Source organism: Puma concolor, chromosome A2 (assembly GCF_028749965.1).
Source record: "Puma concolor isolate L17-30 chromosome A2, mPumCon1.1.hap2, whole genome shotgun sequence".
NCBI lineage: Eukaryota > Metazoa > Chordata > Mammalia > Carnivora > Felidae > Puma > Puma concolor.
Genome location: NC_141668.1, coordinates 149,074,706 through 149,100,054, shown reverse-complemented (window position 1 = coordinate 149,100,054; position 25,349 = coordinate 149,074,706). Strand labels below are relative to the sequence as shown.

The 25,349-nt window shown below is 44.6% G+C and overlaps 1 protein-coding gene across 6 annotated transcripts in view; it reads left to right on the top strand.

Moving 5' to 3' along the window:
- Positions 1 to 25,349, top strand: part of CACNA2D3 (calcium voltage-gated channel auxiliary subunit alpha2delta 3) — an 863,963-nt gene that overhangs the window by 171,018 nt on the left and 667,596 nt on the right. For 5 of the 6 annotated variants that reach the window (XM_086697917.1, XM_086697916.1, XM_086697914.1 and 2 more), the window contains one exon: positions 6,889 to 7,005. The exons of the other annotated variant lie outside the window; for it this stretch is intronic. In XM_086697917.1, coding sequence (XP_086554043.1) covers positions 6,889 to 7,005 — 117 coding nt within the window. The remainder of the gene's footprint in view (positions 1 to 6,888; positions 7,006 to 25,349) is intronic. 6 annotated transcript variants of the gene reach the window in all.

Sequence of the window (25,349 nt, the reverse complement as noted above, 5' to 3'; positions counted from 1 at the left end):
TTAAGAACTTCAGTTCCAGAAAGCGCTCGTGTGAAAATACAACACACGCTACTATGTTCCGTAGCAGAAATGCCAAGAGGGAAAACCAGGGGAGCATTAGGATTTGGAGTGGGTATTATGTGCAGTCACTGTGCTGGGGGCTTTCACAGACTTCCTCCTAGTAGCCCCCTCCAGCGGCCCTGGAAGAAGGGCATGAGGATCCCGGGCTCTCTGACTGAGGAGACTCGGAGGAGACTCGAAGCCCAGGAGGTTCGGCAATTTCCTGGAAGTGACGTGGCCAGCCAGCCCAGGCTGCTGCTGCATCCGGCCGTCAGCCCTCTTGATACCTTCTAGGAAGCACGTCTCTCCATCCCTCAGATTCTTGTGGCCTGTTTGCAGCTCCGTCTCCCATATCCCAACCACTCAAGCCCCTCAACTCCCTTTCTGCATCCAGTTTTACCTCCTTCCTCCCCTTTTTGCACACTAAAGTTTTTCAAAAGCACACATCCAATTGCTGAGTCCCTCCCACCCTTGAATCCTTCCAGGGCGTGGGCTCTAGCCTGTCTCCATACCCTACCTACCTTCATGTCCCTTCCACCTCCCCAAATGAGAATAAGGTCCAAACTCTTAATCCTAGCACACTCCCTTAATGGCCCGGCCGTGCTTACTTCTTTGGCCTCGTCTCTCAGCAGAGCCCTTTCTTTGTCCACCCATGCACCAGTGAAATGGAAATAGGGGGCAGGGCGTGGGTGGTTCCTTGAGCTCCAGGCAGCCTCTTGTCCCTGGACCTCCATCCCTGCTACTCCCTCTTCCTGGCATGCCCATCGCCTGTTTTGTCTCCGACCTTCCCAGCCTTGCTATCCATTAAAGGCCCAGCAAGAAGGGAGTCACTGCCTTGACCTCCCCATCCGGGTACTTACCATGATGTGTCTTATTAACCTGTTTACTCAGCAGAACACTCCTGACCAAAGCTGCCAGCTTTCTGCAACTTGGCTTTACTCATCATTGTGCTTGGTGTCTAGTACCCTGCCTGACATACCAGAGACACAAAAGAGAAGTTTGCAGAACAAATGAAATGTGCTGGAGACAAGATTCAAATCCAGCCTGGCCTGAGTTTTTAATGAGGTGGCATAGTATCTCTTCTGTGTCCTGCCTTTTCCTCTGCCTTCCTTTGTGTGTTTACAGGGAACTGCTGACCCTTCCCTGACTCCTTTTCCCAGCTGAAGGGCTGCTGCTTTCATATGAAACAGATATAATTGCTGGTGCAGTCCTTGAAGCTATAGGAAATAAAGTGCCACTGCCTACACAGCTGTGTGGGGAGGCAGACCCTGGAGGAAAAGGAGTTTGGGGGTGATTTGCCTCCAGGTCTTTCTTGGTACCTTGGAGGACAAAAGACGTCTTGTAACCCAAACACAGCCAAGGAATAATTCATAATTAAGGCTCCAGGGCTCATTTCAGAGTGGGCGTGCTTCTCTCTCTCCAGATATTTTCACTATCGAGAGCTGTGTCTGCTCCTTTGAGGCCGGGCTCTAAGCTTACCCCCTGAGGGGCCCTGGGAGGGACAGAGCCCCCTGCTGTGGTGTCCAGGGTACCCTGGCTGCATGGCTTTTGCTCCCCTGGGGGAGCCTGGGAAGAGCTGCAGCCGTCATTGGACAGGGCAGGTCGTCGGGGTTTGGTATTTGACTCTCTTGGTTGAGTCCAAGCCACTTTTGGCTACAATAGCACTGAGACAGGGGGTTAGCACAACAGTCAAATGGGCCCTCTGAAATGAGTTTGCGAATATTTAGACTGCCTGTCTTTTACCCCTATCCCCAAGTTCAAAAGACCAAGTGATTAGAAGTCAGACCTCAGTAGGTTTAAAATTCACTCTGACCATTTGGCTTCCAACTCCTGACTAAACTTCTCCGTGCCTCAGTTCTCCATCTGCAATTTGGGGAGAATACCTACCTCTCAGGGTGGCTGTGAGGATTAGACAAATTAATATGGGAAAAGCTTCCGGCACCGTGCTGAGCCTGTGGTACACAGAGGACTCATTTTACTGACTTCCTTAGGCTCTGCTAATGAAGACACGCCGCTTCATTACACAGATTCTAATTGGGACCACATTTCCCTAAAGAAATCTGTTCATTAGGTGCCCATATGCTGTTCGCACATAACTACAACTTTTATATTTTCTAATTTCCAAAATAGTATGCTCATTGTAAAAATTGGAAAATACAGGTAAGCAAGAAAAGGAAGAAAAAAAATCCTGGGTAATCATATAGCCAGCTGTGAATACATGGCATATGTCTGTATCCTTGTAGCAGGGTGTTCCTGTGTATGGGTGTATACAGGAGATTAGTAATTTAAAACAAAAAGGTGCTGATTATCGTCTGGAACATATTGTAATATACTGGGTGCACGGTTCCTACGTTGCTTTACACAATTTAGGATGGCTCTGTGGAATTCTCCTGTACTGTTGTAGCTTCCTCTTTCTAGTTGCTGGAGGTCAAATTGCTTGGTTTTATACAGTAGGCACATTCTTTTTTTTAAATTGTTTTTAATATTAATTTGTTTTGGACAGAGAGACAGAGCATGAGCAGGGGAGGGGCAGAGAGACAGGGAGACACAGAATTCGAGGCAGGCTCCAGGCTCTGAGCTGTCAGCACAGAGCCTGACACAGGTCTCGAGCTCACAGACTGCGAGATCATGACCTGAGCCGAAGTCGGATGCTCAACTGACTGAGCCACCCAGGCGCCCTACACTAGGCACATTCTTTTTTTTTTTTTTTTAAGGCACATTCTTAAAGGTTCTGATACATATGACCATCCCAAGCTACTAAGTGCTTATTACAACTGGTTAATGGCTGTCACTGTGTTACTCTCTCTGTTCTTCAGAATCCTTTGATTCCAGCAAAGTGTAACGTTTCCTGGTAAGAGTAAGGCATTACGTTGTTTGACCCAATTCCAACAGGCATTAACACATCTTGAAAAGTAGGATTTTTCTTTTCTTTTTTTTTTTTTTTTTTGCTTATGGGAGAACTTCCCCAGGGTGGGGAGAAAGTAGTGCAGGCTTGGCTCATTGGCAGGGAGGACCCATCGTCACATGTCCTGAAGGGAGAGGACTTGGGCTGGCAGAGGGATGGAACCAGTGAGTGGTTGCGTTTGTCCCAGATCTGGCATCCTGAGCTCGGCAGAGAGTTTTGTGTTGAGATTGTTTAGCTAGGTCACCAGGCACAAGTGGCCCTGGGAGACTGACAGCCCTCCGTAATGCGACTGGCTCCTTTTCACAGAGCAGACTCAGAGGGAGAGAGGATGTAGGAGGATCTCATGAAAACTTGGGGGCTGGTGGAGTTAAATCCATTCCCTTCTAGAGGACTCTTGGGAGAAAACACATGCAAGGAACAGATATGGCCAGAATAATGTGGCCCTATGTAAAAAAAGATTCAGGTAAAGGCTCATTGTGAAATCTGTGTTATTTTTCTTTAGCCTCTAGATCACCTTCGGTTACAGAATTACAGGAGACAGAGATTTATTTCACTGACTCTGTAAATAATAGATTGACAATTTTGTTTCATTTTACTCGCTTCTTGAACTTTGCACTTTTGGTAGTGAATCAGCCTTGGGTATAGGCTGGCCTCAGCTGTTGGCTTTTGGAACACATCTGGCAGGCAGCAGAGAACCCCCAGGACTTTTGGCTCCAAAAGCATTGGCTTACATTTGAACTTAGGAAATGTTTCCAGTGATTGTCATTGAAGTTTTATTCATACACCAGAGGACGCTGTTAGCTTGAGCTGGAGTTGGGCTGCTGGTTGGAGCCCCACATCTCACACCAATCCAGTTAGACTCTCAAGGGGTGGAGAGGTCACATTTATGGGACCAGAGCACAAGGCAGCTGTACCCTTGCGTGTATCTTCCTTGTACTGTAACTTTGAAATTGTTTCGCATTAAGCTTCCTTCGGAGAAGTCCTGTGAGTGTCTGCTGTGGGTGATCACAAGGGCCTGTCCTTGCCCCGCAGGCCACATGAGCTATATAGTGCCAGGAGAGATGAGCACAGAGTGCTCTGGAGCTCAAAGGAAGGGTACAGCCCCCTCATCTTGGATAACCAATACAGCCTTGTCGAAGAGGAAGGGAAAGCTAGAAGGAGGAGTTGTTTTCCAGGTGAGCTGCAAGGGAGACTCTCAAGACAAACATGTAAGATGCTTATGGATATTTTCAGGCAGCAAGGAGAAGTGTGTTACTTACAACCCGTGGTCCATTATAGGACAGTGCGGAGCAGCACTGAGCATCTTACGAATAACATAGCAGATGTCTGTCTTGGTCCAGACTCGGGCTGTCTAAATAGCATTTTGTATATTTCCTTAGGCTCACCTTAATTCTCAGAAATACCAGGCCCTTAGGCCTGACATTTAGGTTAGAGTTCCCAATGCCCAGTCTGGGGGTCCCTTCCTGCCCTCCTCACCTCTGCTCTGTCAGTGTTCAGTGCTGGGCTCTGGGGACACTAGCCAGATGCCCTCAGACTCCAGGGACTTCATTTTAGTCTGAGGGATCAGAAGAATTCTCTCTTATGTTCGTTCCCATAGGGTCATTCCCTCTGTCCTCAAACTCTGCTCTTGTCTTTTCACGACACCCAGTATTATTGCCTCAATTGACTTGGAAATCTAAGCTAGGAAGGGAAGTACTTTGTGTCACACACACACACACACACACACACACACACACACGCACACACACACACACACACTCCCTTTCTCTGGGCAAGGAACAACAGCCTCCTCTCAGTGTATATTTTTTAAAGTAAAAGGAAATGGGGAGAAAATCTAAACTTTTATTTCAAAAATTATCCTTCTGTTAAAAATGTCAGTCTATCTTCCTCTTCAGAAATGACTCTCAAGGTCTTTAAAGCTGAGATAAGGTGTGGAGCCCCTTGTTTTTTCTAAGTAGGAGTTTGGCGTGAGGGGCTAGTAAGTGGTTCAGGTTCTCCTAACAAATACAAGTGAATGTAAGGCCCCCAGTATTTTTAGTTTCCCAGTCTTTTGTAAGCTGTGTAAATGTGGGAAATTCCTGCTGACATTGAAGTTATTTCAAACCCCATTTGGGAGGTATTTATTAATAAACAATATTTCTTTCCAGTGGGAATGAAATTAAATCTTTAGTTAAACCAAACTTTCTGGTCCCAGGACCCCTTTACATTCTTACAAAATACTAAGGACCCCTAAGAGCTTCTGCTAATGTGGGTTGTATCTATGGATATTTGGTGTATTAGAAATTAAAACTGAGACATTTAAAAATTAATGAATTCAAGCATAAAAACTCATTACTTATTAACATAAGTAACATATTTTATGAAAAGCAATTGTGTTTTCCCCCAAAAAAAGAAAGAGGAGTGGCACTTCTTTTTTTTTTTTTTTTTTTTTTTTTTCATTTTTGCAGATCTTTTTAATGGTTTACGAGAAGACAGGTAGATACTCATGTCAGTTTCTGTGTTCAGTCTGTTGTGATTTTTTTAAATCTATGAAGAAAATCTGGCTTCACATAGATATGCTGTTGGGGAAAAGGAAAATTTGAGGGACCCCTGAAAGGGTCTCAGAGAATCCTCAGGGGTCATGGATCACTTTGAGAACTGCTGCTTTCAACAGATAAATCACTAGAGTATGTGATAGGCTTTAAGTGAAAAATTGTCTTTGAGAGTTTGAGTAAATTATGGGTTAAATCAGTCTTTTATGAACAGATGAACACATTATGAAATCTTATATAAAGTATTTTTATGGTTTTTGTACTTATTATACATTCTCCTTTCTGTGAGCTCATTGAGGATAACATAAGAAGTCCACGATGAACATTTAGTAGAGGGAATTGAAATGCTAAAATCCATGGCAAGGACTCTCTCATTATAAAATGTTTATAAGATGCTCTGCCATGTGACCTTCTTCAGTTCCCATTCCAGTTTAGGAGTTGGCATACTTTTTCCATAAAAAAGAGTAAATATTTTAGTCTTTGTGGGTCATCTGGTCTCTGTTGTTAGAATTAAACTTGATTGAATACATAAACATATGGGTGTGGTTTTGTCCCAATAAAGCTTTATTTATAAAAACAGGTGATGGATTAGATTTGGCCCAAGGATTATATTTTGCTGACTCCTGCAGGAGTTATACATTACAGTCATAGCCTTGAAACTCTCTTTCCCTAAATCCCTGGTCTTTGGCCATGAAAAAATTAAGTTTGTGATGTTCATTTTTTTTTTTTATTTTTTATTTTATTTTATTTTTATTTTTGGGACAGAGAGAGACAGAGCATGAACGGGGGAGGGGCAGAGAGAGAGGGAGACACAGAATCGGAAACAGGCTCCAGGCTCTGAGCCATCAGCCCAGAGCCTGACGCGGGGCTCGAACTCCCGGACCGCGAGATCGTGACCTGGCTGAAGTCGGACGCTTAACCGACTGCGCCACCCAGGCGCCCCAAGTTTGTGATGTTCAAAGGAAAAAGCACGCACACACACACACACACACACACACAAACACACACACGAGTTGAATTTCTTCATTTTTATTTTATGGCACATTTGGAACAGTCAGTTTCTAGTGGCGTTGGCTGTGTGATAGCTAGCAAATCTGGGCAGTCCTCCAGGACGACTGAGTGCGGTCAAGTCCGAAGTGTAGAGTGTTGATTTCAGGAACTGAAGAGGACGGATGATAAAGAGTTTGATTGCTTTAGGGTTTTGTTTCATTTCTTTCCTGGGTGCTAGTTAAGTTTCTAAGACAGCCAGAGCCAATTTTCACATTTCTCCTTAGTTGATTTAATAATTTCGAAATACAGTCCAATCTCCCCAAACCCAAGAGAGATGGTCCTATTTATGCCTTGTAAGTAGGTATGCTCCAGAATCACAGGTGTGCTGTTTTATGCCTTTCTTGTTGCCTTCCCTCCTTACAGAAATACAAAGAGTATGAGAAAGACGTAGCCATAGAAGAAATTGATGGCCTCCAACTGGTGAAAAAGCTGGCAAAGAACATGGAAGAGATGTTTCACAAAAAGTCTGAAGCAGTGCGGGTAAGTGCCTCTGGTATCTTCTCTGTATTGCCCAAAGACACGGAGGCACCTTCAGGGGACTGGCATTGATGACTCCAGCTCTCAAAGATCAAAGTTGACTCAGCTATTATGTAAACATTTTACTTTCTTTAGTTAACCAGCAAAAGAAGTTAGTAGGGGCACAGTAGGGTTCAGGTGACAGTTTTCATCTTAGAATTTTAGGTCTTCAGTGTAAGTGCCACTGATTGTACAGTCTCAGAGGATGGCTTATAACTGTGCGATACATTCACTAATTACCAAAAATCATTCAAAGGCACATTGTAGTTCAACTAAACAACTATAAAAAATTGAAGCCATGCTTGCCGAAATGTGGAGTTGAAAATCTCAATGGAGTAATGGAGTCTAGATGAACTTGGAGGCTTCCCTTACCTCTACTCGAATATTACTATAATTATAATGTTTCTCTCCACCAGTTAGAGCTCCCTGAGGTTTCATACTGTCATCAGGATGAATGGAAAAGTATCATTTTGGATTTCCAAGGTGGCTTCCAACTTTATTCCTTGTTGCCAGCTCAGCAGTGAATCTTACCTTCTTGCTTTAGAACACATCCCACATCTGTGCTCTGTTGGCACGGGGGTATGGAAAGGAATGGCAGTCTGAAGAGTTCTTTATCTCTAACCTATAGTTTGCTTACCTTTTGGTTTCGATAATTATCTCCAGAATCACTTTGCTCTAAAAGGCCTCTTCCTACTTTCACTTCTCCCGCAATTCATTGGCCGAACAAAATTTCCACACATTATTCCTGCTTTAGACCTGACAGTGCCACTCCAGTGCTTGTCTCTAAAACATTGTTGTGCTACTTGGATTGCGGGAAGGAGGGTTGTAGCCAAGTAGGGAAGAACGTGAGTTTGGCCTGGCTTCTGCGCCTGCCTTGGTCACTTACTGAGCTTTTACCTTTAGTAAAACTGCCCTTGGGAGCCTCAATGTTCTCATCTGTAGATGGCAAAAACACACAGGCTGAACGAGGATTATACAAAGTCATGATTTTGAGCGACTGAGCACAGACCCTGGCTTGTGTAAGCCATGCTCATTGAATGGCCGCTTTATACCGCCACTATGGTCGTTCATGACATAAGTAGAGACTTTTAGGGAGGAAGTCTGAAGTATCTTAGAAGAAAAAACATTACTTTTAGTTGCTACAGAAGTATTGCCCTGACAGCCAGCCCTGGGAGCTTCGTGGTGATCCCTGCGTGTCCTTATGTCTCTACCTCGAAGCAAGTGCTGTTCTTTACAGACATGGTAGCCATCCGCATCTCACACTCAGAACCTGAAATACAAATGCAAAACAAAACAAAAGCCCACAGTAATTACTGTTTTCTGCTTATAAAATGAACACCCCTTTGGTGCACTTGAAGAATATATTGAAAAGTATCAAACAGAGAACAAAAATCACCTGAAAGTCAGGCTTGTGTTCTTGGGTTTCCTTCCTTCTAGTCTTTTAAATTTGCATTTCTGTGCATGTACTTGTGTGTTTTTCTTTTTCACATTGGCAGGTGTACTGCCTGTTTGCTTTGGTGTCCGACTTCTCTGTGCTTGTTTGCACCAGTGTTCTGTGTGCTTTTCCTGGCATCAGTACCTTACGTGATTTTCTTAAATGGCTGCATCACATTTGAGTTTAACGACGTGTCTACATGATTAGACTCTTCCTCCACATCTGGATATTTAAGTTGTTTGCAAGTTTTGGTATACATAATGCTGCAGTGAACCTTCTTGTGTATTAATAACAGATCAGACGACTCGGCACCTACTATATGTTTGGTGTTCCTCTTAGGATTTTACAGGTACTCGCTTGTCCTTAGAGCAGCCCCCAGAGGAAGTTACTATTACTATCCCACTTTTACAGAATAGAAGACAGAGGCAGAGGTTAAGTCACTTCTCCAGGGTCACATAGGGGGTGGGGGATGGGCCTACGGACCCAAGTCCACGTTCTTCATCACATCCGTGCCCTCAGCATCAGTCCTTTACTTTGATTTCCTTCAGATGAATACCTGAACACAGAAGACAGTGCAGAGACGCTAACCCCATCTTCAAAGCTTTCTGCTTGCGGCGACATTCGTGTTCAGATAAGGTTGTGCCAGTTCACGGTTCCTCCAGCAGGAGTGGCACGTGAATGCTCATTTGCCTGAATCCTCACAGAAAAATGACGATATTTTATTTTGTTTTAAATACTAATAACAACGGTTGTCAGTTTGAGAGAAGGAAATGCTATTTTTAGAGAATTTTTTTAATGTTTATTTATTTTTGAGAGAGAGCGAGCGAGCATGAGTGGGGGAGGGGCAGAGAGAGAGAGGAGACACAGAATCTGAAGTAGGCTCCAGTCTCTGAGCTGTCAGCCCGATGGCCAGTGAGGGGATTGAACTCATGAACTCTGAGATCATGACCTGAGTTGAAGTCGGACACTTAACCGACTGAGCCACCCAGGCCCCAGGAAGTGCTATTTTTGTTTCAATTTGGGTTTCTTTGTGAATCACAGAATTTTAGAGCAGAAGAGGACTTACATCTCTTTAGCTTCTACCTCTGCGATTGACAGACAAGGAAGCCCGGGATGGGAACCTGATCCTTGGGGGGCTTGTGCAACATAGCAGGGTGATGCAGAGGTCCAGCCAGCTCCAGAATCTGGACTCATCGCTCAGAGGCAGGGGCCCATGTGGCAAGTGAGAGATTGGTGAGAAAAACCAAAGAACCAAAGGACCTCTTTTCCTCACTCACCTCTGTAAAGATGCCAGGAGGAGTAGCTGGCTTACTAATCTGTGCTCATGTTTATCGAGTCTCTATGCACCAGGCCCCATGTGAAGCACTTTATATAGGTCATCTGATTTCAACCTGCCATCAGCCCTGGGAGTGAGACACCATTCCTACCTCACTGGCTCAGAGGATGAGCACACAGGCTTGGCAGGGTGGAGTCACAGGCCCAGGTCACATGGACGGGCTCAGTGGGGTTCCTTTTGCACCAGAAGGTAGGATTGCAGGGCCTCTGGGTGTAGCTGACCGAAGTGTTTTGCACAGTGACTGGAGAACAGGAAGCGTTCGGTAAATGTTTGCTGTAATTGCTGGCAAGGGGACCTTTCAGTGTGTAAGTATTTAATAACTGAGAGAGTCGTGAAGCTTTAAAAAGCTTCAGGGGGGCGCCTGGGTGGCGCAGTCGGTTAGGCGTCCGACTTCAGCCAGGTCACGATCTCGCGGTCCGTGAGTTCGAGCCCCGCGTCGGGCTCTGGGCTGACGGCTCAGAGCCTGGAGCCTGTTTCCGATTCTGTGTCTCCCTCTCTCTCTGCCCCTCCCCCGTTCATGCTCTGTCTCTCTCTGTCCCAAAAATAAATAAACGTTGAAAAAAAAAAAAATTAAAAAGCTTCAGGGATATTGACAGCAGGGAACTTAATTTTGAAACCTTTTGTTTTAAATTAATGACTTAAAAAAAAAGAACTGATATGGTTGGTGTGGTTCCTTTGAGAAGGAAAAAAAAGGGTGCTTTATTTAAATTGAAATGTACCCAGACTAAAGGCATCCAGTATTCTCTGAACTGTGTATTTTAAAATAGATGTAGGAGACCCTTTGTAAACACACTTGATACCATAAAATCTAGGTTAGCTGGTCCAGTGATACGTGGCAGCCCCTGCTTCCGATCTTTAAACAGAAAAGAGGGCTTGTATGTCAAGTTGGGGTTTGGTTTGGAGGCAGTTTTGCTATTGAGATGGGCCTGGTCCTGTTGTGAGCCATGCAGCACTACTGACAACAGTCATGAGCCATGTGGCATTTGGGATGAGAGCAGGTGGCCACTGAGAGGGCCCCTGGATGTTGCCTTATGTGGAGGCCAAGGAGCAGTGGGTGTGACTGTTTTTCATATTATAATGACACCTCACTTCTCAACTGGGAAAGGTTGCTGTTTGTCCCTGGGATTGGTAAGCTTTTGAAGTGCAGACACCTCAAATGCAAATTTGCCTGTGGGTTTGCAGGTGGAGTCCTTATTTGCCAGGTGGCCCTAGAATGAACCACCGTGCAACAGGGCCCTTCTAGTCCCATTCCGCATCACCCACTGAGCAGCGACCCCTTTCTCTAATGGCCCAAGAAAAGTGGATTTTAGAATCTGCTCCATCGTTCTGAGGTACCATGCCTGGAAATCCTGTTTCCAAGCTTCCATCCCCACCCCCAGCAACCTGAGTCGGGTCAGAGGTCCTAGTGCCTTCCTGCCAGTAACTGATCCAGTACCGAGTGCTCATGGATGGTCGGATGGTGGATGGCCGGGAGGACTCAGGAACATACGTAAGAAATAACTGACTCACAAACGACACAGATTGTTAAAATTTCCATTGATGTCTATAAAATCTTTGTGAGATGGGTGCTGGCAATTTCGAAAGGGGCATAACCCCTCCAGTCTGTGAAAGTAGGTGCAGTGAGTCAGTCTGGGCCCGGAAACAAAGGAGCGCTTACAATCCCGCCCCACCCGCCTGTCATGTCTTGGCCGTTAAACAATGTTGATCTTTTCTCTGTCTCTTCTGGCTTGATTTCATCATTCCCCCATCACTTTTCCCAGTGATTAGTTGAATCAGAGTGATTTTATCATACTCGTCCCCTATTTGAATTACTCTCCACTATGCAATTATCCTATCACAGAAAGTCCTATTTTCTCCCCGTCACATGTCTGGAGTAAATGTGAAACCCAGAGTGGCCTGCCCATTACATAACCTCTGTCCTCTGCTTGGTAATGGATTATACGTAACTCCCCCCCCCCCCCCCCCCCCCCCCCGGCCTAGCAAATTACAAATAACCTTAGCTTCGGTAATTGCCATTAACATAATGGTGCCATCATTATGGTAGCATTTCTTAACTAATATTTTCTAGCACCTTTCTAATGCCGTCGGTGGTTTAAATAATTTCTTTTAATTCACTCGGTGGGTTGATGTGTAGGTTATTTTAACCTAACAGCCAGATTGGGTTTGATGCCGTGATGCTGCTACTTGCTCGTGTACAAGATCAGTGTGCCCAAAGCATTATCTCCCACCTTCTTTGTTCAAACGTATTCAAGCTACCAAGCCCTCAATTGATGTTACTGAGCAATTTATCAAGTTTTAAGTCCCTATAAATGGACAAGAAATGGAATCAATTTGTTTTTAGTTCATTAACATTTCAAGGAAGATATTCCACATGCTGGACGCAGGGGAAGTGATATACATCAATCCTCTGCCAGTAGTGGGCCCCTGTTGGGCCATGCCTAAGTGACACCTGGAAATGCTCAACTGTGTCACAAGAGAGAGCTCATCTGAAGCACTTTTGACCTAGCTCCCCTTTATCCTGAGTTGCTGATGACTAGAGGGAAGAAGGCAAAAGAATTGTGTTCAGTGGCTTTGTTATACAGATGGGCTGCCCCAGCATTTCCTTTGTCTTCAAAATCCAAGCCTCCACTGGGAGTAATACAAGCTATTACACAGCGGGGAGGATCATCTGAGGCCCCAGGGAGCTCTGAGCAGGCACAGACAAACCTACAGTTGGAGGGGAATCGGTAGGAAGTAAATCTGAGTAACTGTGGGCATCTCTGATTATAGGCATATGCTTTTGGGACAGATTCCAACACAGCCAGGAGATGTAATGATGCTGTGATTTTGGAGTGGTCCATATAATTGAGATGAGCAGCACAACCTGGAAAAAGTAGATACACCAGGAAATAATAAACAGAAGGATTTTGGAGAATTTGCACATATATACTAGTATTCTCTAGAATGGCTTTCTAAGGGGGAGTTCTCCAGAATAAGTATTGCCTTTGATCTTGTGGAACAGCTCTGGGGCAGCCACTGCCTTCATCACACTGATCTTGGCTAGAATTGTAACCTCCAAAGGACCCGGAAGGCTTTGAGGTTGTACCTGCTTCCAGGGCCAGGTACTGATCCATCCATGCAACTTTCACTGCTCTACCGGACAGACTTCAGATCTCCAATAGCTTAAACACGTTTCTCTCTCTCTCTGTCTCACTTACACACACACACACACACACACACACACACACACACACACACACACACAGGATTATAGGATGTTATCTAGTTTGGTAGCATATCAGGCAGAACATTAAGTATTTTATTTGCTGTTCAAATTCATCTTCTCCCCCAAGCAATTAATTAGAAATGTCTAAAAGAACCAACTTCCTTGGGGACTATGAAAAGGCACAGGAAGCAAGTTGTACCTAAACTTTCTAAGTGAAGAGTCTCTTGTTTTCCAACCTTGGATAAGATAGTTCATAATTTTGATAGCACTCTGAAGCTCAGACCTGTAAATAAACTTAATCTTGTTTTACTTAGTTTCTGATTTACATTGATAAAATGATAAATCAGGCACTTGAAAAAGAGTGTATTGCTTAAAAATAAACATCCTTGCTTCTTGGGAAAAGCTAAAAGAGACTAGATTATATATTAAGTTTCTCTCCCCTCCTATAGCTACCTGCTGTTCGCTGCAGAACTGATTCCCATTATAGCTGTACTGTGGGAAGTAATTGCTGTTGTACAGTAATTCAATTTCAGTGCATTCACGCATCAGTTCACCGATAGGGGTTTATCTGGAGAAACCTGGGACTTGAAAGCTTTTTATCGAGAAATTCCACATGCAGCAAGACGTTTTTCCTAGGTAACGAATATCAGTATTTGCATTTAATAAACATTTACCTTCTCAGAAAAATGGATTTTTTCCCCCTGCAGAAGAGATTTACGCCAATCTTCCAAAAAGCTAGAGGGTACTATTAAAGCAACTTCCTCTAGCTGTTTTTTGACTGGTGTCTACATATGTATGACTATAAAACACATCTATGTTTTTATGTAAATATATATATATATATATATATACACACATATATATGTGTGTGCGTATATATATATATATATATATATACACACACACACACACACACATACATACATACACACACACGCTGAGGCATGGAGAGTAGGAGGCACTTAAGGAAAGCGTAATCTGTACCACACATATACGTGATATAAGGGATTAATATCTACAGAGACTATATGAATACTTCTGGTTTAAAGACTCATCTATATCTGTAGGCATTGTGAAAATTGTTGGTGAGGAATATTTTCAAAAGGATACCCATTAAGTTGGAAAGGAAGTCAACCACTTGATTTATGAATTTCTAAATGAAGGGCAGGTTCATAGGACAGACTGTTTCTTCCTATATACAAAAGCTCTTAGATCGTAAGGACTCTTTACATATTAAGTGCAAAACGAGCTGTAGAAGTCTTAGGAGCTGAATATACCTAACATTACTAAAAGGCCCTTTAGTTCTTGCCCAAAAGAAGAAGAAACTGGACACATTCAAAAGATTTCTCTGCCTTTGTTCATTTCTCATCTGATCTCAGAGTTTCAAAACGTGTTTCTTAAAAGAGGAGTAAATTTATTTCAGGCAAAAATATAGTGTTTTGAGTCACAAATGAAAAGACTACTGTTTGTTACATTATTGTATCTTGTAGCCTGTTTGCTTCTTTGCCCGCCCCTCCCTCCCTCCCTCTCTCCCTTCCTTCCTCCCTCCCTTTTTCCCTTCCTTCCGCAAACTGGGTTGTAAAACCCCATGCATATGTGTAAGAAAATTTACAGCAGAAACCTCACACCAGAAAAAGCTTAAAAAGTAGCAATGGGGTGCCTTGGTGGCTCAGTTGGTTAAGCATCCAGCTCTTGATTTCGGTTTAGGTCATGATCTCACAGTTTGTGGGATCAAGCCCCACGTTAGGCTCTGCACTGACCATGTAGAGCCTGCTTGGGATTCTCTTTCTCATTCTCTGTCTGCCCCTCCCCCTGCTCACTCATGATCTCTCCTTCTCTCAAAATAAATAAGTAAACATTAAAAAAAAATAGCAACAAACTGGATTCACCAGTTTTGATGAGGTCAGTGAACCGTTCTTGGTTGATGGTTGAGGTGAAAACCACAAGTCTTCTTGGGTTTATTCCAAAAGGGGTTGGGTCTCCTCTAACATACTTCAGATTGTATCCACCTGAGCCTCACAGAGAGGCCCAGAAGGCTGTTCTCCAACCTACGTTGAGCAGCTCACCTGCCTCCTGGGGGAGATAAGTTTCCTGCTAAGGGAAGAAAGGATGTTTTGTAGGTGACATTTCATCTCCTGTCTCCATCACCCTCCTCATGTGGGAAGTTGGGTTGGCTTAGTGAACTGTATCCTGACTCTCCTGCTTATTCTGGGGCTGTTGGCCCTTAGGTGTTCTTCTTTGTGCGTAGAATCACCACTTGAAGCTCTTGCCAACTTCAAAGTTATTAGGTACATTCCTAAACGTTTCTCTAAAGTCTCTCCATTTTTAAAGTTTTATGGAAGACTTAGTTTTGGATTTTCTCTGTAACTCACCTCATGCACATTTGCTTTATTTCTATTTTTGTTTTGTTTTCATTGATTATACACATTCGTTGTAAAAAAATAACACAAGGTGCAGAAAAGGATAAAGGAGAAAATAAAGATCACAACACCAGGGGATTAAGAGGCACTTGGTATCTTTCAATACCTTTTTTTTTTTTTTTTTAATTTTTTTTTTTCAACGTTTATTTATTTTTGGGACAGAGAGAGACAGAGCATGAACGGGGGAGGGGCAGAGAGAGAGGGAGACACAGAATCGGAAACAGGCTCCAGGCTCTGAGCCATCAGCCCAGAGCCTGACGCGGGGCTCGAACTCACGGACCGCAAGATCGTGACCTGGCTGAAGTCGGACGCTTAACCGACTGCGCCACCCAGGCGCCCCAATACCTTTTGTTTTTAAACATCTTAATTTCTTTTCTTCCTGATCTTTTTCTATTTGTGCATTTGTATATGCGTTTACGTGCATTGAATCATTCTTTCCTGTAACCAGGTTTTTTACAAACTTAATTTTACATGTTGTGGACATCAATCCATGTCAACGAATATATATATTCCTGTTATTTGTTCTAATCAAGAAATTCTCTTCTGGTGAATAATTGATGTTATTGGTGAAATACTGCTTGTGAAATAGCGTGTCCCTATGATAAGCCATGATATGAAAAACTTTCTTGCAGAGAAATTGTGTCCATTCATTTGATGCATCTATTAGGACGTATTCTTGGAAACAAAATGAAGGCTTTTGGTATCCCTTGCCAGCTTGTCTTCCAGACAGCATCCACCTGCTCGTGTTCCCACCTGTGAGGCTGGAGAGGCTCTCCTTCTCCGTTGTCCTGACATTTGGCTGCTGTTACTTTTGATCTTTGTTAGTCTTACAGGCACAAAGTAGTATCTCATTTTACTTTGTTTTATTTAATTGCTCAGCGTTTAGCATGGGGGATCTTCTCTGGCTCCTCACTTGCCCTGCACCAAGGTTTGTGGCAAATTACACAATGTCTCGGAGCACGGGCATCAGTGTTACAGCATAGAGAACGTCCGTGCTGGTCCTTTATCATCTCTCAAAGAAGTGTGTAGGTCCAGGAACTTTCTTGGACACACTTGGAGGGCCCTCCCTACCCCTTTCCTCTTCCTTCTTGGACTGTATCATAATAACAGCCTGGTTGTAGGGGTGGGGATGTGGGGCACTGACTGCCAGTTTGGAGTGCCAGTTTGGAAGAGTTTTCTGGGAATCCCAGTGGTTCAACACCTGAGGACCATGGTGCTGGGTGTTTTAGACCCTCCTACTGCAGGAAAAAGTCACTAGTCCCAAGAGAAGTTGAGCCTGGTATAGCCCTTCTCACTGAGAAAGGACTCCCATTTCCAGCTGGCTTGTTGCTGGGTGCCAGTGGTCACTTTGGGTCATTTCTCCTTAGGGTACCATCTTTCTATATGTTCATTGGTCAGTTGTTTTTCCTTTTTTTCTTATAAACTGCCTGTTAATGTCCTTTTCCATTGTGTGTATTATACTTGCTTCCTTTCCTTGTCCCCACTTGTCCCCACTCAAGCCCTGGTATCTGTCACAGTATCTTGAGTCTGCAGTTAAGTGTTCATTAAACATTTGTTGACTGACTTACAGACCTTCCCTCTTGGCGTCAGGTAACTTAAAGTCAGAGTGATCATAGTTACAACTCTTCCCTTTGACCAAAGATGTCCTGAATGATGAAGGGGAAAGAAGAATATCAGAGTTTAATTGCAGAGAAACCGCAGGGCTCACGGGCCTTCCAGAAATTCACTGTATGTTCTGAGTGAATGAGTCCTATGTATGCTGTCCCAAATCAGACTGCGGCCTGCTTAGACTCTAATCCTCAGCTTCGGCCCAGTCCCTCCCCACGTGGCCCTTCTCCCGGAAGTAGGTGAATAGGGGACTTGAAATGGGCAGAAACCAGGCCAGCTGCTCAGAGTGGAAATAAAAGTTAACAATTTCTATCGAGGGAATCAAAGAACTGCCTCCCTGCCTTCCTTCCATCTTCCTTCCTTTTTCCCCTCCCTCCCTCCCTGCCTTCCTTCTTCCTTCCTTTTTCCCCTCTCTCCCTTTCTCCCTTCCTTCCTCCCTCCCTCCCATTTGGTTGGAACCAATGAAGGAAGACGCTTCCTGGACAGGGGAGGAGAATGTCAGTGTTCTGAGGCTATGGCTTAGCAGAATAACTATAATTTCCCTGATGTTCTCTGAGCCTGGCTGGGTGATCTTCTGGTCATAATGCAAAGCTGGGTGCTAGAGCTAGGGTGTGTGCCCCCAGGCGTGGCCGATGTTTCTCTTCATGTGGCAGGTGGTAAAATGGGCAGCTCACTACCCACAAGAAATGGAACACACTGATGTATGAGCAGATTCAAGGGGCTTTTCGTAAATTTGAGTATGATGTCATGAAGGAGAGTTTTGGAGTGATGCTGAGAGTAGTTGCCAGGCTCCCCACTTCTGGGCTTGTTGCTCTCTCAACTGTAGCATGGCTGGGTCAGGGCACCTGTCTAGAGCCCCGCCCCATCCCGCCAGCATGGTCCATCTTGGCATCCTCTTTACTCCTTTTATTAAACTTTTGAAAGCTGTACTGAACTCTGTTTTGCTTAGTGTTGACTTGAGAATTGCTGTCTGTCCTCTAGAACCCCAGTGTCATGAGGGTGGGGACCGCGATGGTCACGCCTCCCCTTGTAGCCCCGGGACCCAGACTGGGCACTCGGCAAGTATCTGTGAATGAATGAACTTGCTACCCCGGTGATGATGCTGTCATGGGGGTAAGCCCCCCATGCCTGGGAAGACCAGCTGGTCATCAGGGCATGGTGCCAGGTAAGGTTTCCTGGGTGTTTCCTGTGTGTTTGTGTCTGCCCTGGCCCCTGTTCCCCACCAGAGGATCCATTTCTCCTCTGTCTCAGAAGCTTGGATTTGCTTTATGTTGTACGATGATAAAGAAAAAGAAAGAGAAAAATTTCTTTCCCATCCAAAGTGAAACATCATTTAAAATCATATTTCCCATTTTCATTGCCTATTTTTATTCTCCATTTATGAAATCCGGTTTTGAAAGATTTCCTGTCGCTTTGGTCAAGACCAAGTAGACCAAACAGCCTGGGGAAGAGAGGCTCGTGGCCATGGAGACCTGCGTGAAATTACAGTGCTGATCCCTGCCTTTAGCCTAAGTAGCAATTATGCCCCATCAGGGCGCCCACATGGAGGCTTTGAGCTCGCCTCACTGCGCTCTCTGACTGCCTCTCCACTAGAACTAAAAGAGGGAGGCGTCGTCTGCAGGTGGAAGATGTGCAAGACACTATCTGAGCCCGAGTGGCTGGGTGGGGACAGCTCAACACAGCAGTGTTATACCAAGGTGCTGGTTCCTCTGCTGATTTTTCAAAGATTGGTATCGTTTCTACACCAGACCAGGTAGCAAATAATGCCACTTAATTTATACTCAGGCGAGGCAAAAGAAATCTTAAGAGGTTTGTGGGTGGGAGGAAATTATGGTGAATCACTGAAGTGTCACCATCAAGAGATCAAAATGACAGAATAAAGCCGTAATAATAATAATAAAAGACCATTGGCTTTAATTGTATAAATTACTGGCAACAAATTAAGGGTTTTCAGTAATATTTTGAATGCATAGTTAGTATGTTTAACCAGGGATGAGTTGGTGACATCAGTTGTCTGTTTCTGGTCTCTGCTCAGTTTCCCATATGGAGGTAAGGAGCAGCTGGTCCTACAAACACGGCGAGATTATTTACGTTTTGTAAATTAGGTTAGGAGGGGAAAATGAAAAGGTAGTTGGGGATTCATTGGCATTTCATTTACACTGCATTCAGCAGAGGTTTGACAGCCCTTTTGAGTAATCAGAGTCTTTGTTGAAAATCAGCTGGGATATCATTGACTGTGCATCTCGAGCCATACTGGCTGCTTGAACAGACAACATATAATGCTTTTGCACGATCAGGGGCAAATGGGATTTTTTCTCTTTTTTTTCTGGTGTGCCTTTTAGCTGATTCTGTGTGTCAGTTGGGGAGGAAAATCATATCCTCGGGAATATACTTAGCTTCTCTCACTGTGTGCGTTCAGTGATTCTGGAACATCTCATCAGGTTGTTTGATGGGCTTCGTAGAGCGGTCCTTCCCGGGGTCTCTAGAAGGCTGCGGTGGCCGTCGGAAAGCAGACCCTCATCCCGGTCACAGGGGGAGTTGCTTGTAAACACTCCAACACCAACCAGTGAGGAGGAGTCTCCTCCCCTCAGCAGGTATCTCTGGAAGAACTTCAGGCCAGGCAAAGGTGCTGGCCCTCGGCACTTTTACCGAGAGGTGAGCTGGTGGGTACCAGCTGCAGAGGGGCAGTGGAAGGAGCTCAAGGCAAGAGCAGGGCCAGACTTGAGGGGGGGGCAAGGCCCATGGGCAGCTGTTTGGACCGTTAAATGGTGGCCTCTCTTAGAGGAGTCTTGGCCTCTCTTAGACAGCCTGTCTCCAAGAGGACTTCCCCCAAAAGCTCGGTGGACCTCTTCCTTTGCCGTGCTGGGAGTCTGTCCTTGCAGTCTGTGTGGTCATCATCTGGGGACAGCGTAGTCCACAACAGGAAATCAGAGGTAGCCTCTGAGGGCAGACATGGTGGAGATGAGTTTACTCCAAGGAAGTGTGTTTTGCCTTCTTTTAATTTTTTTTCTAATGTTTTTATTTATTTTTAAGACAGGGAGACAGAGCATGAGTGGGGAGGGGCAGAGAGAGAGGGAGACACAGAATCCGAAGCAGGCTCCAGGCTCTGAGCCATCAGCCCAAAGCCTGACGCGGGGCTTGAACTCACGAGCTGTGAGATCATGACCGGAGCCAAAGTTGGACGCTTAACCAACTGAGCCACCCAGGCACCCCTGTTCTGCCTTGTTTATTTGGCAAAAATGAACACAGGGCGGACCGAGTGGGTGTTCTTCTAAAGCTGAGTGTGTGTGTGTGTGTGTGTGTGTGTGTGTGTGTGTGTGTGTGTATGTGTATGTGGGCGCGCACATATGTACACACCTGAGTGCATCTAACGGTGTCGGGAATGGGAGCTGGGGAGTGGAGGGTGACGCATGAATGTTTGCTCTCACAGGAATTGCTTCAGTGGAGAGACGGAGGTCAAAAACAAGCAGCGGTGTCACAGTTATAAAGCAGTGGCCCCCGGCCAGTCCTGGCCGCAGACAGGTTTTGCTTGATCTGTGTGGGCTTTGAGAAAGAAAGTGAAATCACGTATAAAAATAGGAAGTGATATAAAAATATCCAGATTTAAAATAAATAAATGTTAAAAAAATTTAAAACAAAAAGAACTCTTTCTCTGACCCTCCCCTGCTCATGCTGTGTCTCTCTCTGTCTCAAAAATAAATAAATGTTAAAAAAAAATTTAAAAAAATATCCAGATTTAAAGCTTTACAAATTGAGAGGTGTACTCCCCCCTCCCTTGTCCCCCATCCCCACATGGCAACAGTCTGCATGAATTTCATTTTGTTGATTTCCATGCTGCCCCCTGCTCATGTATGTGGCTGCTCTGGCCCCAAAGAGGGCTGAGTTTGCAGCCTCTGGAGTAGTCCGATGAGGGCCACAACCTCTTTAGGGGACACGGAGGAGTGTTTGAGTGTGTGAAGCTTGAAAGCTCCTAGGCAAGTACTCAGAGCTTTCACAAATCATGCTGGACATTGTCCCTGTTATGGTCACCAGCATCAGCACATTATGGAGTGCTTCTCCTCAGCCACACTGCTCTGTTGTGCTCTCTGTGTTTGGTCTCATTTAAATGTTCCATCCCTGTGAAGTGGGATTGAACAATTCTTGGCTGGGGAGAGGGGATGTTCACAGGATAAGAAAACTTTGTACGGGGACATGGGATTTCTGTGTGTGTGTGCGTGTGTGCACGTGTGCGTGTGTGCGTGCGTGTGTGTGTGTGTGTGTGTGTCTTTAAGTTTCTGAACCACTGGATGGGACTCTTTCTGAGATTTTCTTCACCTTTAACATTTTAGAATTGCAGCCCTTGTTTTAGGCTTTTATGCATAAGAAGTCCTATTACTTTTGTTGTGTATTTTCTCCCATCTCAAAGAAGACTTAGATCTATGTAAATAACTCTCAATCTGGTCTCATTCATAGAATCCGGCAACAAAAATGAGAAGTTACCCCCTCCCTCCAACACCCCTGCCTACAGCGCACACTTTCCTACTAGAATGATGGCGGAGACAATATCTCTCACGGGGAGAAGGGAATGAAAAATGCTCAAAGTGGTTACATTTGAATATGTGGCACTTATCTCTCTGTGCAGGCACCTTATAGAAAAATAATTTATCAAGCTTCGTTCAAGAAAAAAGAACATTACATCTTCGTCAACAACAACATCAAGGGCTCACCATGGTAGGAACGGGACAATAAAGGAGTTATTTTAGCAGAATTAACAGGAAGAAATTAGCCCCCTGTATCCTTCCTTTTTATCATGGTGTGGTGCATTTGCATATTTTGAAATTTCACATTTGCATAGTCAATGATTTTAAATTAGATTCTCACATCTCCTGTCTGACGTTTGTCATGTGTGTAACTCGTCTTAATAACTGAGTTGTTAGCATTTAAAAAAACAGTTATCTAATCATTGGCCTAACCTGGAACCACACCAGCACTGAGTTACCTTTGCAATCTTTTAACAGCTTAGTAAGATACTATTCATGCACAATACTACTCACTTGTTTAAAGTGTACAAGTCAGGGGCACCTGGGTGGCTCAGTGGGTTAAGCGTCCGACTTCGGCCCAGGTCATGAGCTCATGGTTTGTGGGTTTGAGCCCCATATCGTGTTCCGTGCTGGCAGCTCAGAGCCTGGAGCCTGCTTCGGATTCTGTGTCTCCCTCTCTCTCTGCCCCTCCCCTGCTTGTGCTCTGTCTCTGTCCCTCAAAAATAAAGAAATGTTAAAAAAAAATTAAAAATAAAAGTATATGGGATGCCTGAGTGGCTTAGTTGGTTAAACGTCCAACTTTGGCTCAGGTCACGATCTCATGGTTCGTGAGTTCGAGCCCCACGTCAGGTTCCGTGCTGACAGCTCAGAGCCTGGAGCCTGCTTCAGATTCTATGTCTCCCTTTCTCTCTGCCCCTCCCCTGCTCATGCTCTGTCTCACTCTGTCTCTCAAAAATAAATAAATGTTAAAGAAATAAAAAAATAAAGTATATGGGGTGCCTGAGTGGCTCAGTCGGTTAAGCGTCCCACTTCTGCTCAGGTCATGATCTCATGGTTTGTGAGTTTGAGCCCCATGATAGGCTTTGTGCTGACAGCTCAGAGCCTGGAGCCTGCTTTGGATTCTGTGTCTCCTTCTCTCTCTCCCCCTCCCCTGCTCATGTTCTCTTTCTCTCTCAAAAAGACAAACATTAAAAAAAAATAACAAAGTATACAAGTCAGTGTTTTTTAGTATACGGATAGGACTGTAGAACCATCACCCCAATCAACTGCAGAGGCTTTTCATCAACCCAAAGAGAAGATCCTATACCTGGCAGTCACTCTCCATTTACCCCAAAACCTCCTTCCTCCAAGGAGAATAGGCAAACACTATTCTAGTTTCTGTTTTAAAGATTTACCTCTTCTGGATATTTCATATAAATGGAAGCATACAGTGTATGGTCTTTTGTGATTACCTTCACTGAGCATAATGTTTTCAGAGTTTATTATAACATGTATCAGTACTTCATTCTTTGTTATGGTCAAATCGTGTTCTCTTGCATGGATTACCACATTTTTGTTTATCCGTTCATCAGTTGGTGGTTACTTGTGTTGTTTCTACTTTTTGCCTGTATTGACTAATGCTGCTGTGAGTATTTGCAGACATATTTTTGCATGGACATATATTTGTATTTCTCTTGGGTATATATAGGAGTGGAATTGCTAATCACGTGTTAATTCTAGGATTGACCTTTTGAGGAACTGCCAGACTGTTTCTAACATGGTTGTGCATTTTACATTCCCATCAGCAATGTTTGAGCGCTCTGATTTCTCCGTATCCTTGTCAACACTTGTTATTATCTGTTACACACATTACTGAGTGCAAAATCATATCTCATTGTGGTTTGACTTGCATTTCCCTAACGAGCAATAATGTTGAGCATCTTTTTATGTGCTTATTGGACATTTGTATATCTTCCTTGGAGAAATGCCCATTCAGATCCTTTGCCCATTAAATTTTGTTTTATGTTTATTTTTGAGAGACAGAGTGAGACAGAGCAGAGGAGGGGCAGAGAGAGGAGGAGACACATAATCTGAAGCAGGCTCCAGGCCCTGAGCAAGTGTTCAGCACAGATCCCGATGTGGGTCTCGAACCCACGAACCGTGAGACCATGGCCTGAGCGCAAGTCAGACACTTAACTGACTGAGCCATCCAGGCGCCGCTCCTTTGCCCATTTAAAAATGATGTTATTTGTCTTCTTATTATTGAGCTGGATATATTCTTTATATGTTCTAGCTACTAGTTCCTTATCAAATATATGATTTGGAAATATTCTCCCCCATCCTGTGGTTGTTGTCTTTTTGCTATCTTGATGATGTTCTTTGTAGCCAAAAGTTTTAATTTTGACAAAATCCAATGTATCTATTTGTCCCTTTTTTGTGCCTGTGCTTTTGGCATCATATCTAGGAAGTCATTGCCTAATCCAAGGTCACAGAGATTTGTGCCTGTTTTCTAAGAGAGTTAGAGTGTTACCTCTTATATTTAGGTCTTTGATCCATTTTGAGTTAGTTTTTGTATATGGTGTGAGGTGGGGGTCCAACTTTGTTCTTTGCATGTGCAGATCACTTGTCTCAGCACCACCTGTTGGAAAGTACCCTTGCCACTCAAGGTGAGTTCCTTTCAACTTTGACATGTAATCAACTAAATGCTGCCATCGGAATATCTGATCACTACCATAGCTGTGATCACAATGGCACTCTTATACTGATTCTGATAAGCATATATCAAGCACTCTTCATGTTATCTGGTTTAGTGCTTATGACCCTGCTCTGAGTTGGGTAGCGTTACTACCAGTTATGAACCCATGTTACAGGTAAAGCAGCTGAGGCCGTTTCTCACTGTAGATAGCTGAGATTTCAACCCAGGCCATCTTCCCTCTCAACCTGTGTGTTGTACTGTCTCTTCTCGGGTTTACATTAACATCTCAAAAACAGTGGCTGTGAGTGATCAGGAACCTAGCTAAGCACTTCAGGTGAAACATGTTAGCGCTTTTCAGAGTACAGGGTTCACCAGAATAGCCCAGGAATATTGTTAGAATGAAGACTCCATTTCCGGAGGCTGAGAGTCTGCGTTTCCAGCGAGCTGAGAGAAGCGAATGCTGCTGGTCAGGGGATCACATTCCAAGTAGAAGCAGATTAATTAGTTCACTGGTTCTCAGACTCAGGGGCACGTTGGAATTGCCTGGAAGCTTAGAAAATAGGGATGCCCAGCTTCTCCCCCAGGGATTCTAGTTGACTTGGTCTGGGGTGTGGACTGGGCGCAGGGATTTCCAGAAACTCCTCAGCGTGTTCTAATGTGCAGCCAGGTCTGAGCAGCACTGATTTATCTCATTCCACCCCTCAGGGAGCCCCACAGGTAGGCACTTGAGTCTGCTTTGAGAGGCGAGGCTCCCAGCTTGCAGAGGCTACCTGACTGGCCTAAGGTCACACAGCTGCTAGGCTGTGGACTCCCAGGGGAGCTGGGAGTCCAGTTCAGGCATGATTGCAAGGGCTGCTCCCAGCTCTCTCATCGTGGTCTATGGTTGCCTCCCCATCACAGTCAATTTGAAAAGGAGTCTGAGTGAAGTGGGTGACTGACCCTGGCCTGAGCCAGCCCTTACACAGGGTTGTCTGACTCCTTCCCCCACTTTCCCACGCAGGGACCTCCCATCTCTCCTAGGGATATGCATGCGTTTTCACTCCCTGCTGCTCTGAACTGACCCAGATGTGAGGTCCCAGTCCCTATGAATCAAATTCAGGTTCTCTCATT